Raw genomic sequence first — 12704 nt, 5'->3', positions numbered from 1 at the left:
TTATCTACCTCTCCTCCCATCAAGAGTTTTAGTCAATTTAGCTTGTTTAATCATAATAATCGTTAATTTGTATAATTTTAGATGATTTTATTTCATTTTGGCTACACCAAGTCGTCCATGTTGTATAATATGTTCCAATGATTTTTTTATTAAACAATTTTGCTTATCTTTAAATTATGTTTTTTTGGTAATTGCTTTTTAAACCATGCATTAACTCTTTCTCGAAGCTTCACCTTTTATCTTTGAACTCTCTAAAATCTTGCTAGTTTTAAAGTTTTTAAGATATTATTATTGTTCTCATCTAAATTCTAAATATTCTTTTTCTTCATTCTACTCATGAAAAAGTTGTATTATTATTTTAAAATTTTCACCATTCAGTTCTAGTATAACTATTTAATTTTTTTCCCCTCTTATATTTCCCAAAACACATACTTAATACCAATAAATTATATAACTAATTAAGCTTTTCTCCAATTATAACTTTCTGTCTTTACATATACTTTAATCTATATTTCTAGTCAAAAAAAAAATTAAAGTATCAACTAACTTACTTGGTAAAAGCTTTCATAATATATATATATGGTAAGGCTTTGAGCTCAAATCTTATCTTCATTACTTATCCATTATATAAAAAAAAAATTATAGTTATGTTCACATAAGTAATCAATATATCTTTTTTTAAAAAAATGAGTTTAACAATTATAAGATTATAAAATATATTAAAATCTAAAATTATATTTTCCTCGCACGTACCCTTTATTCATTAAAAAAAAAATATAAGTAGTTTAGAATTCATGGGTTTGTTTATCTAGTCAGATGCATAAGCAATCATAAAATCCTTATCGACAATAATACCTCCATCATTTTCATGTCACCTTATATTTCCAATGTCCCAAAAATGTCCCTTCAAAAAGTTGTCTTTTTTTGTTTAATGGGTTTTTTTATCCGTAAAAATATTAAAAGGCTAGTTCAAAGGTATTATATAGTGTTTTTGAATTAAATATTGATGTCATAGTATTCTTAAAACAAAAACACTATATAGTGTTTTTGTCCAACTGTTGATAGTGTAACTATTTACAGTGCTTTATAAGTTTTTATCAAAAAAAAAAAACACTATAAGACTAGTTCAAAAATACTATATTGTGTTTTTTATAGTGTTTTTAAAACAAAAAAAAACTATACAGTATTTTTTAACTAGTCTTATAGTATTTTTATGAATAAAAATCCAAAAAGTACTATAAACACTTGGACTGATCCATAGAATGACTCATAAAATGGATGGGAAAACACATGATAACTTTTGGGATGTATTTTTAGGATTTTTAAAAATAAGAAATGATTATTTGGGAATTATGAAAAGTGGTATCATCCAAAAAAAATACACAAAAAAAAAGAATATTTTTCCCAACAATCGCCTTTCGGTTTTCTTTAAACCAATTATGCTAATCCTTCCCCTAATTATTATGCAAACTGACATGAAACATTTGACATTGTAACTTCCAACTTTTTAAGATTGTGGTTGCGCTGATATCATATTTATCAGAAAATATGGCATTCTACCTACGTTTAGCATGCTCTCTTCATATGACAATAATAATAATTTCGTGTACTGAAGAACCCAACCACCTCAAATATGCTCCGATAAGTGTGGCACCTTATGGTTCTCGGTGATAATGCCAAGTGCTCGGTGGCTCACTTCCTGCTAGGAAGCATTCACATCTATAGCATATTAATCCACCCAACCCGTCGGAGATGTCTATTGTTCAGTGCACATAAAACACAAGAAGGAAACAGAAGCAGGGTAGAAATATTTCCACCACCATTATGCGTTTGGAATTTGCAGCACGAAATCTGAACTGGTGCCACATTCATACGTCCAAACGAGGAACCTTCATGATCTAATTCGAAATCCACGATTCAATAATTTATCTACCCGTTTTCTCCATCACCAACATAATATAAACCAACCAACAGTTCAAGAACAGAGGTAGAAAGAAACAGACCCGAATTCACATCTTCGGTTTATAGATTTATAACAATAGCAGCCAAACTGATGTGAAGAAAACGTTTTGACATAGCAGTGACAAAGAAACAAAGTCCTGAACAGAAGTTCCCTCATCTTTTATTCTGGAAAGGCTGAGATCAGACATCTTACTAGTATTTAAACAACGCGATATGCTGCACGAGCAACGGCACCAGCATCAACTAGCAGAGGGACCAGCTCGCCTTTACCGTGACTCGCCATGGTATCTGTTGAAATCATTCATCAGTCAGAAAGCTGGAAGACATGTAATGGCTAGTTAATTAGTGACATAAACATGAAAATCCTTCTTTGCATCTATATGTACTCATCATGTTTATATTATCAGAAATGTATCAGATTTGTACGTCTGCCATTCTACTACACAACTTCCATGAAAACTTTTCGGGATAGATGAGATCTTAAATTGTTTATCCTAAAGCCAAAAACAAATGACGATGACTATCATCTTATAGCAATGATGTATCACAACATCTATCAAAAGCAAAATCAGAGGTTATCATTACAAGTTTGAGACTAAAGGGGAACAAAAGATATATGTCTACGCCAAATTTGTGTAGGAACATGAAAGGCCAAGGGACGTACTATCACAGCCACCAATATGTTTCCCACCAACAAAAACATTTGGAACAGTTCTCTGCCCAGTCCATTCTGCCAATGCTTCTTGTATTTGAGGCCCATCACCTACATGCAGAAGATTTAGTCAGAATCTTACTCAGAAATACGTAGTGTCGTTTGCAGAAAGCATGGAATTCCAAAGCTATTGCATAATATGCAATTCAAGAAAAGGAAGTGTTCACAATATCCTATTTCCATTACAAGTTCTACATCTCAATTTATAACCCACCAAATACTATGGTATGTACGGCAAACATCATTGAGACAAAGAATGGCACAAAATTGAGCACAATCACAAGTTGAAAGCTAAAGAAAAATTGCTCTAGGCCCAAAAGATCATAGCTATAAATTAAATATTTACTAGACCAACATACAAGCATACATGAATATTATTTTTGCTCTCTTTCATGAATTTCAATCACATACACAGTCACTAAGACAAATTTTTTGGCTAGATATAGCATCATTAATCTGTATTATGAAGAGTATTAATAAACTGGTTAACAAGTCCTCAAAACAATTCAGCAATAATAGGCATGTATAATCATAAATTATATTTACTATAGATGACACAAGTCAAAAATTTTGAGGAGATATGGTTGTTAAACTATACAGTTTGCCGTTATTATAGAGTATTATTACTGTGATCCACTTAATCTATCAACTTGATGTGATGAGCACTCTGTTGCCTCTAACATAAGGTCTCCAAGAGGCACAGAACACTATCCAGAGGGAAAACATGAACCATATCAACATTCCTTCGAGTGTACATACAGCCATCAAATGGGAAACAAAGGCCAAGATTAACACACTAGACCAAAATCCCATATCAACATTTCTTCAAGCGTACAACCATCAAGCTGGAAATGAAGACCAACGTTAACACGCTAGACCAAAATCCTGTATCGACATTTCTTCAAGCGTACATATTACATACAGCCATCGAACTGGAGACAAAGACCAACATTATCATGCTAGACCAAAATCCCACCCACAAACAAAAAGGCAATACTCACTCGCAACATCCAGATCAATTGCATCTTTAATAAGTATTTTGAAGAGTACTGATGAACTGGTCAGCGAGTCCTCAAACAAGATGCACAATTCATCACTAATGGACTTAAAAATCACCAATTTACACTTTCTAAGGATGGCAAAGTAAAAAAATCTGAGAAAATACTGCCATTTAGCTATGTAGTTTACTGCTTCTGTAGAGTACTAAGACTGTGATCCATTCAATCTATTTACTTGATGTAAATTTCATTCTATAACATCCAACATAAAATCATAAAGAAGAACAGAACACTCATATCCAGGAGGAGAACATGATGAACCATATCAACATTTCCTCGAGCTTTCATACAGCCATGAAAGGAAGACCAACATTAGAAATCTATGGTCAAATCCCAGCAAAGAAAATAGCGCAGGGAGGGAATACTCACTCTCAACATCCAACTCAATTGCTTTGTACTTGGCCCCCAATTGTGTTAGCAACTGCTTAACCCTTGTGCAGTATGGGCAGTATGACTTGCTGCAACCACCAAAAGCTAAACTCAGGTACAACACAGACAATCCATAAGGGGATAAAAAAAGAGAAGGCAAAAGCACATGGCAACACATATAAGTGAAAATAAGATCATCATCCAAAGTTAAGGTTAGCAATCGTCATATTAAACAGACAATAGTAGGACAACAAAGCTACTCTGATCGCTTAGTATCTGAACCATCATATCAACATTTTGACACTTGCGAACAATTTAAAAAAACACAGGAAAGAATCGATTTTGGTCTCCTTCCCCGATCGAAATGTCAACAAACAAAAAGAAATTGAGGGATTTATGGGAAAATACAAAAAGACTTTGCCCCGATCAAAAAGTCAAAAAAAAAAAAAAAAGAGGGATTTATCCGGAAAATACAAAAAGATTTTGGTCTCCTTCCCCGATCAAAAAGTCAACAAACAGAAAGAAATTAAGGGATGCCACGGGAAAATACAAAACGAAATTGAGGGGTTATAATCTCGGGAGAAAATAAAAAAGCTAACTTTGACTTGTCAAGATTATGAGCCATTTAAACGATGAATCATAATCAATTTGTACGCTGGCAAGATCTCAACCCTTTGACCGACCAGAAGAAGACAACAAACCAAAAAAAGAATTTTTTTTTTCAGGGGGTTACAAATTTACGAAAAATATTTATGGGTAAAAAAAATATAGGCGAGAATCAAACCCATATTAAAATTTTGCCCTTCCCCATCAAAAGAGAACCCAAAACACACAGAAAAATGAGGGGTTATAAACAATCAAATAGATATTTTTGACCCATTAAAAGAGGGAAAAGAACGAATAAACATCAGCAAAAAAAAATCAAAAACCATCTCTATAGTGTCAAGATCTTGGAAAAAGGTAAACATACAAATCAGAACATGACGAGAATCGAAGAGAGGGACAGGAGAGAGAGTTCGGAAGGATGATCCGACCTGAAGACGACGACGGGGTTGGATGAAACGATTTGCTTAGCCTCGACGAGAGCCATGATCGCCTCCACCGCGCCACTTCCAGCTGCTGCTGCTACTCACTCCTCCGCTCTCTATAGTCGTCGACGGCCCCGAGAGAATAAACAGGAAACGATCGCCGCTTTGACCAACCTCGTATTCAAAGACGTGTAGACGTCCGGACAGCGACGCTCGGTTTACACCCACCCACTCATAATATAGAAATCGTCAAACCAATATGTTAAAGTCAGTACATAATTCAAGGGAAAATAAATAATCCGAGGTGACGATTTAGGGAGCAAAAAAGTCAATTAATTGAAGAGAGATAATATTGCAGACTCCTTTTTTACAGTACCGAATCCTTTTAATAATCTAACCATTAAGTCTCTAGACATTCAGATTAGTTAGCAAAATATTACATAAAATAATAGATCTAAAACTTTAATTTACGTATAAGTACATTTAATATAATAAAAAATTATTTTAATTATTTAAAAAAAATAAGAATAATATATGTATATATATATATATATAGGCATACTTCTGATAGATATTTATTATATTTAATGCCCACTTATTATTTTGTAAAGCATATATATTGAATTTTTTAGGGTTACCATCATCCTTAGTCTCTCTCTCTCTCTCTCTCTCTCTCTCTCTTTCTTCCTCTATTTTTCACTTCATTATTCGAGGAAAAAATACATGTGCTTTTGGAGAAAAGATTTGATTCCAACAATGCTTGAGAAGCCTAATTTGACTTGTTCTTTTGGGGGGAGGAATTGCCACAAGTATTTGTTTCCACACAGAAGTTGGTCAAATCACTCTTTTGAAGAGTCAATTACCTTTAACGTATCTCATAGGTTTGGCAATGATTCTCCTCACTTGTGCTTCAGAAGAAGATCAAGTTTCAATCTACTGCCTTTCTCAATTCTCACAAACATTAGTGGTGAATGACTTGCACAAACGCTACAATGTAACCTTTCTTTAAAGCAGTGAAGAGGTGCTTGTTTTAGGGATACTACTAATAAATGTGATGCCATGAAAATCTCAAATGCTTGCAAACCTCATATTTTTAAGAGCAATCAAAACCTGTTGTGGAAAACATTTACAGCAGAAAAAAGTACCATGGAGCATAAACAAGTTAGCTGTTTTATCGACAAGGGACAGAAAGCAAAGAAACATGGCCGCTGCAATGCTGATGGCTACTGATCCTACAACACTATTTTGGCCTAGCATCAGCCGAGTCGCCTCTTGAAGTTTCGGGTGGCGGCTTGGTAGGTGCGAACTAACAAGCCAACACCTATTCCGATACCAAGGCAGACACCGAGGCCGATCCCCACACCAACTCTCACTCCAGCATTGAACCACAAAAGTTCGCCATCTTCTCCTTCCAAATATTCAGCTTTTGTGTACATTTCGTCATAATCCATGTCCAGATCGGTTTCTTGTTTGTAGCCTCGGTATTCTGATAACTGCACAGTGACAACAACAGTAGTCAGAACAGGTTCTGCATGAGGCTATAAAAAGATTATAGCAGGTAATATAGCTAAAAATTAGGGCAAATAGATGGGAAGGAGCATTTCAGCCACCAATAAAAAGAGGTATAAGGATGTGTACGAACCAAATTCTTTTGGCGAATGTAATCTAAATGAGCTTTTCCAAATTCATTAAAAGAAGAGAAACTAAGAAAATATCTGGCAAGCATTACTGATGGCTTAGACAAAAACTAAGACTAAGCAAGATTGATATGTTAAAGAACAAGCCTTTTTAGCAAGAACCAGATTCTGCCATGAGTTTGAACCTACTTCTTGAATTTCACACTTTCTAATCAATCTTGTCACAGTGATGACACTTTGCACGTAACGAGAAGTAAGGTCGATTTTGCACTATACTAGGCACCAAAAGTCATATCCAAAAGTCATCGAGGATAATTGCATCACTTAAAGAGTCCCAAAGCTGACAGCCTCATGCATATGGAATGGTCTCAAGTAAAATGCTGTTATGACCTCTATGTAAATTTCTACACCTCCAATTCTTTAATCTTTCATCTAACCTCAAATTATTATGTCTATATTGTGTGTGTTTACCTGTGCCCAATATGTCGGTGTGTTTAAACAACAGATTATCTCCATTGTTATTTGTGGGTTGTTGATTTTGATGCTACAGATCAGACAACAGTGTAACAAGTACTGAATATATACTCCTCAACAGCAAAAAATGGAAATAGAAGAGAACACCTGTGGCAATATAACAGGTTAATAATAACAGGAAGACGAAGTCTAGCTTTCCTAGACATAGAGCTCTGCGAGACTAGGAAATAATAAAAGGTTGTCTTTGTTAAGTAGCCAGTGAGTCATAGCATCTATAAGAATATGAGAGAGATGTCTCCCTTTTTGAAGGTATCGTTGAGGGAATTGCTAAGTTATAAGAGAGAACTTTGGAAGATCTAGATAATCTTTCATAGAATCTAATGAGATATACAAATTCTTTGAATAAGTTTTCTCTAGCAAGATTTCTATAGTGAGAACCATACGATGCCTAAATAGCAACCGTCTTATGCCAAGAACATTATAACTGATGAGAGAAGATTAGTATTTTTCCCAAACTCTTGCCCCCTTTACCCTCTTCTTTCTTTTTATCTCTTAATAATTGTGTACAATGCCTTTTAAAGGTAATATTTCTATATTTTGTTACCATTAACAATTCTATAATGATTTCTATATAGCATACCGAACTGTTTGTCGAGAGATTAATCCTATATACCAAAATCCTAAACATCATCTTAAAGTTTTAATTCTATCATAGGTACAAGCAAAAGGCAATAGATATATGCAGGTAATCTTAAAACCTCTATATTTTGCAGCTACATTACAATCATGCCAATTACAGCATTGTGTGTATTTCTTTCTAGCATTCTTTTAATTTCTTGGTTCCCAAACCATACTTTAGAACTTAGCATTGGGTCCAAATTCATCTAGAATGACAATTACTCCCTTAGATTGGTCGTTTTATTAATTTGGTATTTAATGATTCAATCTTAAACCTGCAAGAAATTGTTCAACCTCAAATTTTGACAGGCTTTCATTTTTTTGGTACACTTTAGCTTTGCTCTAAGTACTTTAGCCCACAAGAGACAGAATTTTGGAAACATCATGCTCAACAAAAGTAATATTAACTAAAAATATCCCTTGAGACAGAACTCAGATTTTCTAGTCCAGAGGTAACAATTAATCACTGACAATACAAATATCCTAACTTGAATAAGTGCTATGATGGCATATCTAGTAATCAAAGTGATTGACTAGCCTAACAAAAGTGAAATAAGAGTTGACCCATGGCCCAAAATGCTTATGATGAGTAATCCCTAATTATACAAAACATTTTTATGAATATATCACAATATAATACTACAAATATCTGCAAACATGGGCCCTAGCAAAGTCAAAATTTGCCACAATAGAGCTTGTTCTTGTTTTGACTCCCTATACCTGCAAAATTTTGCAAAAATTCCGCTTCTAAAATATTTGCAGCAATTTAATTAAAAGTATAAGCTTACAAGATTTTAAACTAATCGTTTAGAGTTGCATGTCAGCTCTAATACTGCAAAATAAATCTACATGTTTTATGATAACACTTGACCATCTACCAACTTGGATCTCAGGGATCAATGCTAGTATATTGTTACTTGACAGCAAAGAGCTAAGATCTCATCATAGGAGGTGCCAAAAACACCCATAGAAAAATTATAATTGATAGAAAAACCAAATTTCAACTTAACAACAAAATTTTAAAAAGTTCATGTTTACTTCACATTCGATCATATAAGAGAAAGAAATCAAAAACACTTTCTAACCTATGTCAATCATATTAATCAATTATAGGACATAGAGACTAATATCAACCAAAAGAATACCTTTTCCAATAATAATCTAATATTAAACATCACCTTAAATGTTTCTCCAAAGGATATTGTTTTGTGTCTCAACATGCCCTCCCAATAATTTTCTATCTGATGTGACCCTTTCAAAATCCTATTATATGGCCCATAGTAATATGCTCATATATCATGCTTGTGCAAGAGCTTATAAGAGGAGAAAGATTTTGCAAAGGGGTCTCATGTGGGCTGCTGTCATAAAATATGACAAGCGATATGTGTTTAGAGAAGAGATGCACACATGGTTTACAAGAACGATGAATGATAAAGATCTATATGCATAAAGAGAAGAAACACATATATTTTACAAACTTCAAAGTAAGGTTTGCTGTACCGTACCATACCGGCGTTTCGACCCGGGCTCGGTATGGTACGGTACCGGTGTACCAGGCGGTACATCAGGGCATACCGAGCGGTATGCCCTGATGTACCGAATATTTTTTATTTTTATACTATAGCAATGCTACAGTATAGTACTGTGTCACTGTAGCAGTGCTATAGTATGGAAAAATATTAAATTGTTCGGTACACCAGGGTGTACCGCTCGGTACACCGGTACTGTACCGTACCGAGCCCGGGTTGAAACGTTGGTACGGTACGGTACGGTGAACCTTGCTTTAAAGTATTCTTAAGTGTTTTATATCCAATCTTTTGGCTGGTGAGATGATAAGGAAAATCAGATGGATGCAGCCATTATGTTCTTACTCCTTGCATGTCAAAACGATTTCATTTAAATTATTTTGAAGAGCATGCAAATTTGATGAACTATAAATGCAAAATTTGACCTGCCATTGGACCAGAGATTACTGAGCATCTTAGCTATTCTGTCAAATTTCTCTCACATGCATGAGTTTGATGACCAATATCCTAAATCTAGAATTTAACCTTTTAGAATTTTCCATCAACTGTTATAAGGTTCTGTATTTTGAAGTGTTAAATATATAATGATTAAATATGTGCAACCAAAAAATATGGGGAAATATAAATAGTAAAATAAGTAATTCAGAAATTTTATAGTTAAGCCAGATCACTGGTGATTCAGGTTATATTTGAACATAAGAAATTGTCTAATATATGTTAAATAAAACAAAAGCATTTCAACATAAGAGGTCAGGAACTGGGATCCTCTATGTTCCCATGATTTTTCATAACCTTCATGAAGGATTGGTATGAAGAAAAAATTCAACAGTCAAAACATGCAGGTAAGAAAGTCAAGTGAATTCCTTGTGAGAACAGTAAACATCTGCAATTTATAACTTAACAAAGACAATTATGTGCCAGTGAATCCAGAATGGAGATCAAAGTGGTACTAAATGTGCCTTGGGCTATATAAATCCTTCATGTCTTCTGAATAATAATCAGAAACAACTGACAACTCTAAAATGAGAGCAAATTATCCACTCACAGTAACGTTAAGAAAATATGATGTACTCTATCATTTGTAAAGACGTAGAGAAATGCAAACAATAAAGACAGGTACCTCAAAACCATCCTCAGATGCCATTTCTTTCTTCAGTTCCATTGTATCATCCTCTGGAATGGAATCCAGCATAACCTTCATCTGATGCTTCTTAAGAAAACCAAGCTGAAGAGTCTTGGTCAAGACAATGGGAGCACCAGAGAAAAGACCAGCAACGTATACCTCGATCATAGGCAAATTAATCTCCACACTCATAATCTGTTTGTTCTTTAGAAAGCTCATGCCAGTCAAAATTACAGATTGACAATTCATGCTCCACTTTTTGTTGTGTTTCTTTGTGTCCCCACTAAAACCATTAGAATTACACAGTTCCAGGATACCAGCAAGCACTAGACAATCTCTATCATAGACCTCAAATCTGATACTTCCAGTCATCCTAATGCTATCTGTGCTAACAAATGTAGCTTCTTCCGCTCTCTTATCAACCCTATCCCTTCGAAGTGAAGAAGAAACATAATCAGAGTAAATGCTACTTCTTCTACCATTCACTTCGAGGATGGTGTCGGGAGTAAGCGGAATGTGATGAACTGTAAGATGCTCAGGAGTTGATTCATCAATCTGGCAATTGCTCACCCTTACATAAAATACCCTCAGATCAAACCAAGGTGGTGACTTTGGAACATAGAGGGGGTGCAGGATAATCTTCCGACCAGGACTGGATGGCTGATCCATAGTGGCAGGATCACAACTCTCCATCCTTGGATTGCATCCTCCAAGAAATGCCTTCTCAAATTAGTCTCGTAATTGGGCCATGGATCTATTAGAAACAGAGTTTAACATATCAGCCCAAGCAAAACTAAAGCTAATCATCTGCATCCGGCAATTCAGGAAAACTGATTAACAATTCACAGAAACAAAAATGAATCATAGGACAAAAAAAAAAAAAAGTATTCTCTCGAGCTAATCCATAATTCACTACTTGCACTAGCAGTTAAGTTACAGAAAAACCAGAAACATCTGAAAGATATATCATTCTTTGCTGAAATCAGTTGCAAAGGCTAGTCTATCCTAATCAAACAAAATACATGATTCTACTGGCCTGGCTTCGAAAGAATGTTACAGTAAGCACAATTAGACAAGCTCAAACCTGAGACCATCGTGAGAAGAGACAATCTCAGAAGCACTGACAAGACATATAGTAACAACAGGATTTTTCCTTGAAACGTTTCTATGAAATATGTAAGAAACCCACCTGGGAAAACAGTAGTTATCAATGAAAACACACTATGAATGACATGACCAGAAACGGTGGAGGGAGCTATCTTTTCTTCTTCTTCTGGTCCAAGATCAAAACATTTTTGAGGCCAAGTAAACACAAAGTTGTCTTTTAGGAATAAAGAAAAGAAGCAACACACTAATAAGCACCAAAAGGCAAAATACACCGAGTTACTGTTGCGGGGGAACACAAATCTCCACTAAACACACAAAACTTTAAAGAGATTTGATCATTCTCTCATACTCGGTTCGAACAAACCCAGATTTGAGGAGACTCAGATGGAAAGAAACATCCAAACGACTATGTTCTGATACATATTTTGTTCAGTTTAGAAGATCACGCCCATACGGTACTCCAAGTTAAATGGCAAAAAAGGAGAACCTTCTTGAATCAAAGAAAGGACCTAAGGAAACAGATACAAAACCAACGCACCAAAAGAAGCCGCTCCATAGCTAATTCTTCCACCTTCGTTCTCCTTTTCCCATCAAAATCTGATTTTTAATGACCGAGAAAATATAGAACACGTCCACACCGCAGAAATAGAAGGCTTACACGAGACAAACAAAAAAAATAAAAGCAATAAAACTGAAGTCTTTCTTCCCACGATCAACACGTCGCACAAAAGACCAAAGCCCCACCACGATGGCTCCTCTCTCCCTCAGCCGTATAGGCCACACGAATAACAATAGAATATTCCACAGAAAGCAGGGAACATTTCGTTACCACAGCTCACCGGGAGGGCGGGCGATCCGAATCGGGGTGTCTATGCCTTCGCCGATACCTCTCAATCAATTCCGACGCCCCGGAATCATGGACTAAAAGGCTAGAGACATCGATGGCGTATTAGGATTGCGCAGCTTGTGATCTTGAATCGAGGACAGCCCACATCGGAAATTTGAGCACCTCTCGTCTCTCCCCGTCTCT

At 35.2% G+C, this 12704-nt stretch overlaps 2 protein-coding genes across 5 annotated transcripts; both read right to left on the bottom strand.

Moving 5' to 3' along the window:
* Positions 1 to 1988: 1988 nt before the first annotated feature.
* On the bottom strand, positions 1989 to 5326 carry LOC135640618 (glutaredoxin-like). The gene is made up of 4 exons (XM_065155268.1): positions 5136 to 5326; positions 4102 to 4190; positions 2627 to 2725; positions 1989 to 2250 (listed from the first exon to the last, which is right to left on the bottom strand). Exons 1-4 carry the CDS (start codon positions 5189 to 5191, stop codon positions 2162 to 2164), a joined length of 333 nt encoding a protein of 110 aa, XP_065011340.1. The 5' UTR covers positions 5192 to 5326; the 3' UTR covers positions 1989 to 2161.
* An 869-nt stretch (positions 5327 to 6195) lies between these two features.
* On the bottom strand, positions 6196 to 12653 carry LOC135640596 (uncharacterized protein At1g01500-like). Of its 4 annotated transcripts, none has more exons than XM_065155234.1 (3): positions 12514 to 12653; positions 10565 to 11321; positions 6196 to 6622 (listed from the first exon to the last, which is right to left on the bottom strand). In XM_065155234.1, the coding sequence occupies exons 2-3, from the start codon at positions 11258 to 11260 to the stop codon at positions 6386 to 6388; spliced, it is 933 nt and encodes a 310-aa protein (XP_065011306.1). In that variant the 5' UTR covers positions 11261 to 11321; positions 12514 to 12653; the 3' UTR covers positions 6196 to 6385. The 4 variants fall into 4 exon arrangements, with proteins under 4 accessions (XP_065011306.1, XP_065011300.1, XP_065011286.1 ...); XM_065155228.1 differs by having other exon boundaries at positions 12504 to 12643; XM_065155214.1 differs by lacking the exon at positions 12514 to 12653 and adding an exon at positions 12213 to 12420.
* Positions 12654 to 12704: the final 51 nt, after the last annotated feature.

This window comes from Musa acuminata, chromosome BXJ1-4 (genome assembly GCF_036884655.1).
Source record: "Musa acuminata AAA Group cultivar baxijiao chromosome BXJ1-4, Cavendish_Baxijiao_AAA, whole genome shotgun sequence".
In the NCBI taxonomy this organism is placed as follows: domain Eukaryota; kingdom Viridiplantae; phylum Streptophyta; class Magnoliopsida; order Zingiberales; family Musaceae; genus Musa; species Musa acuminata.
Note: the sequence above shows the minus strand (reverse complement) of the source record. Positions and strands in the feature narration are given on the sequence as shown.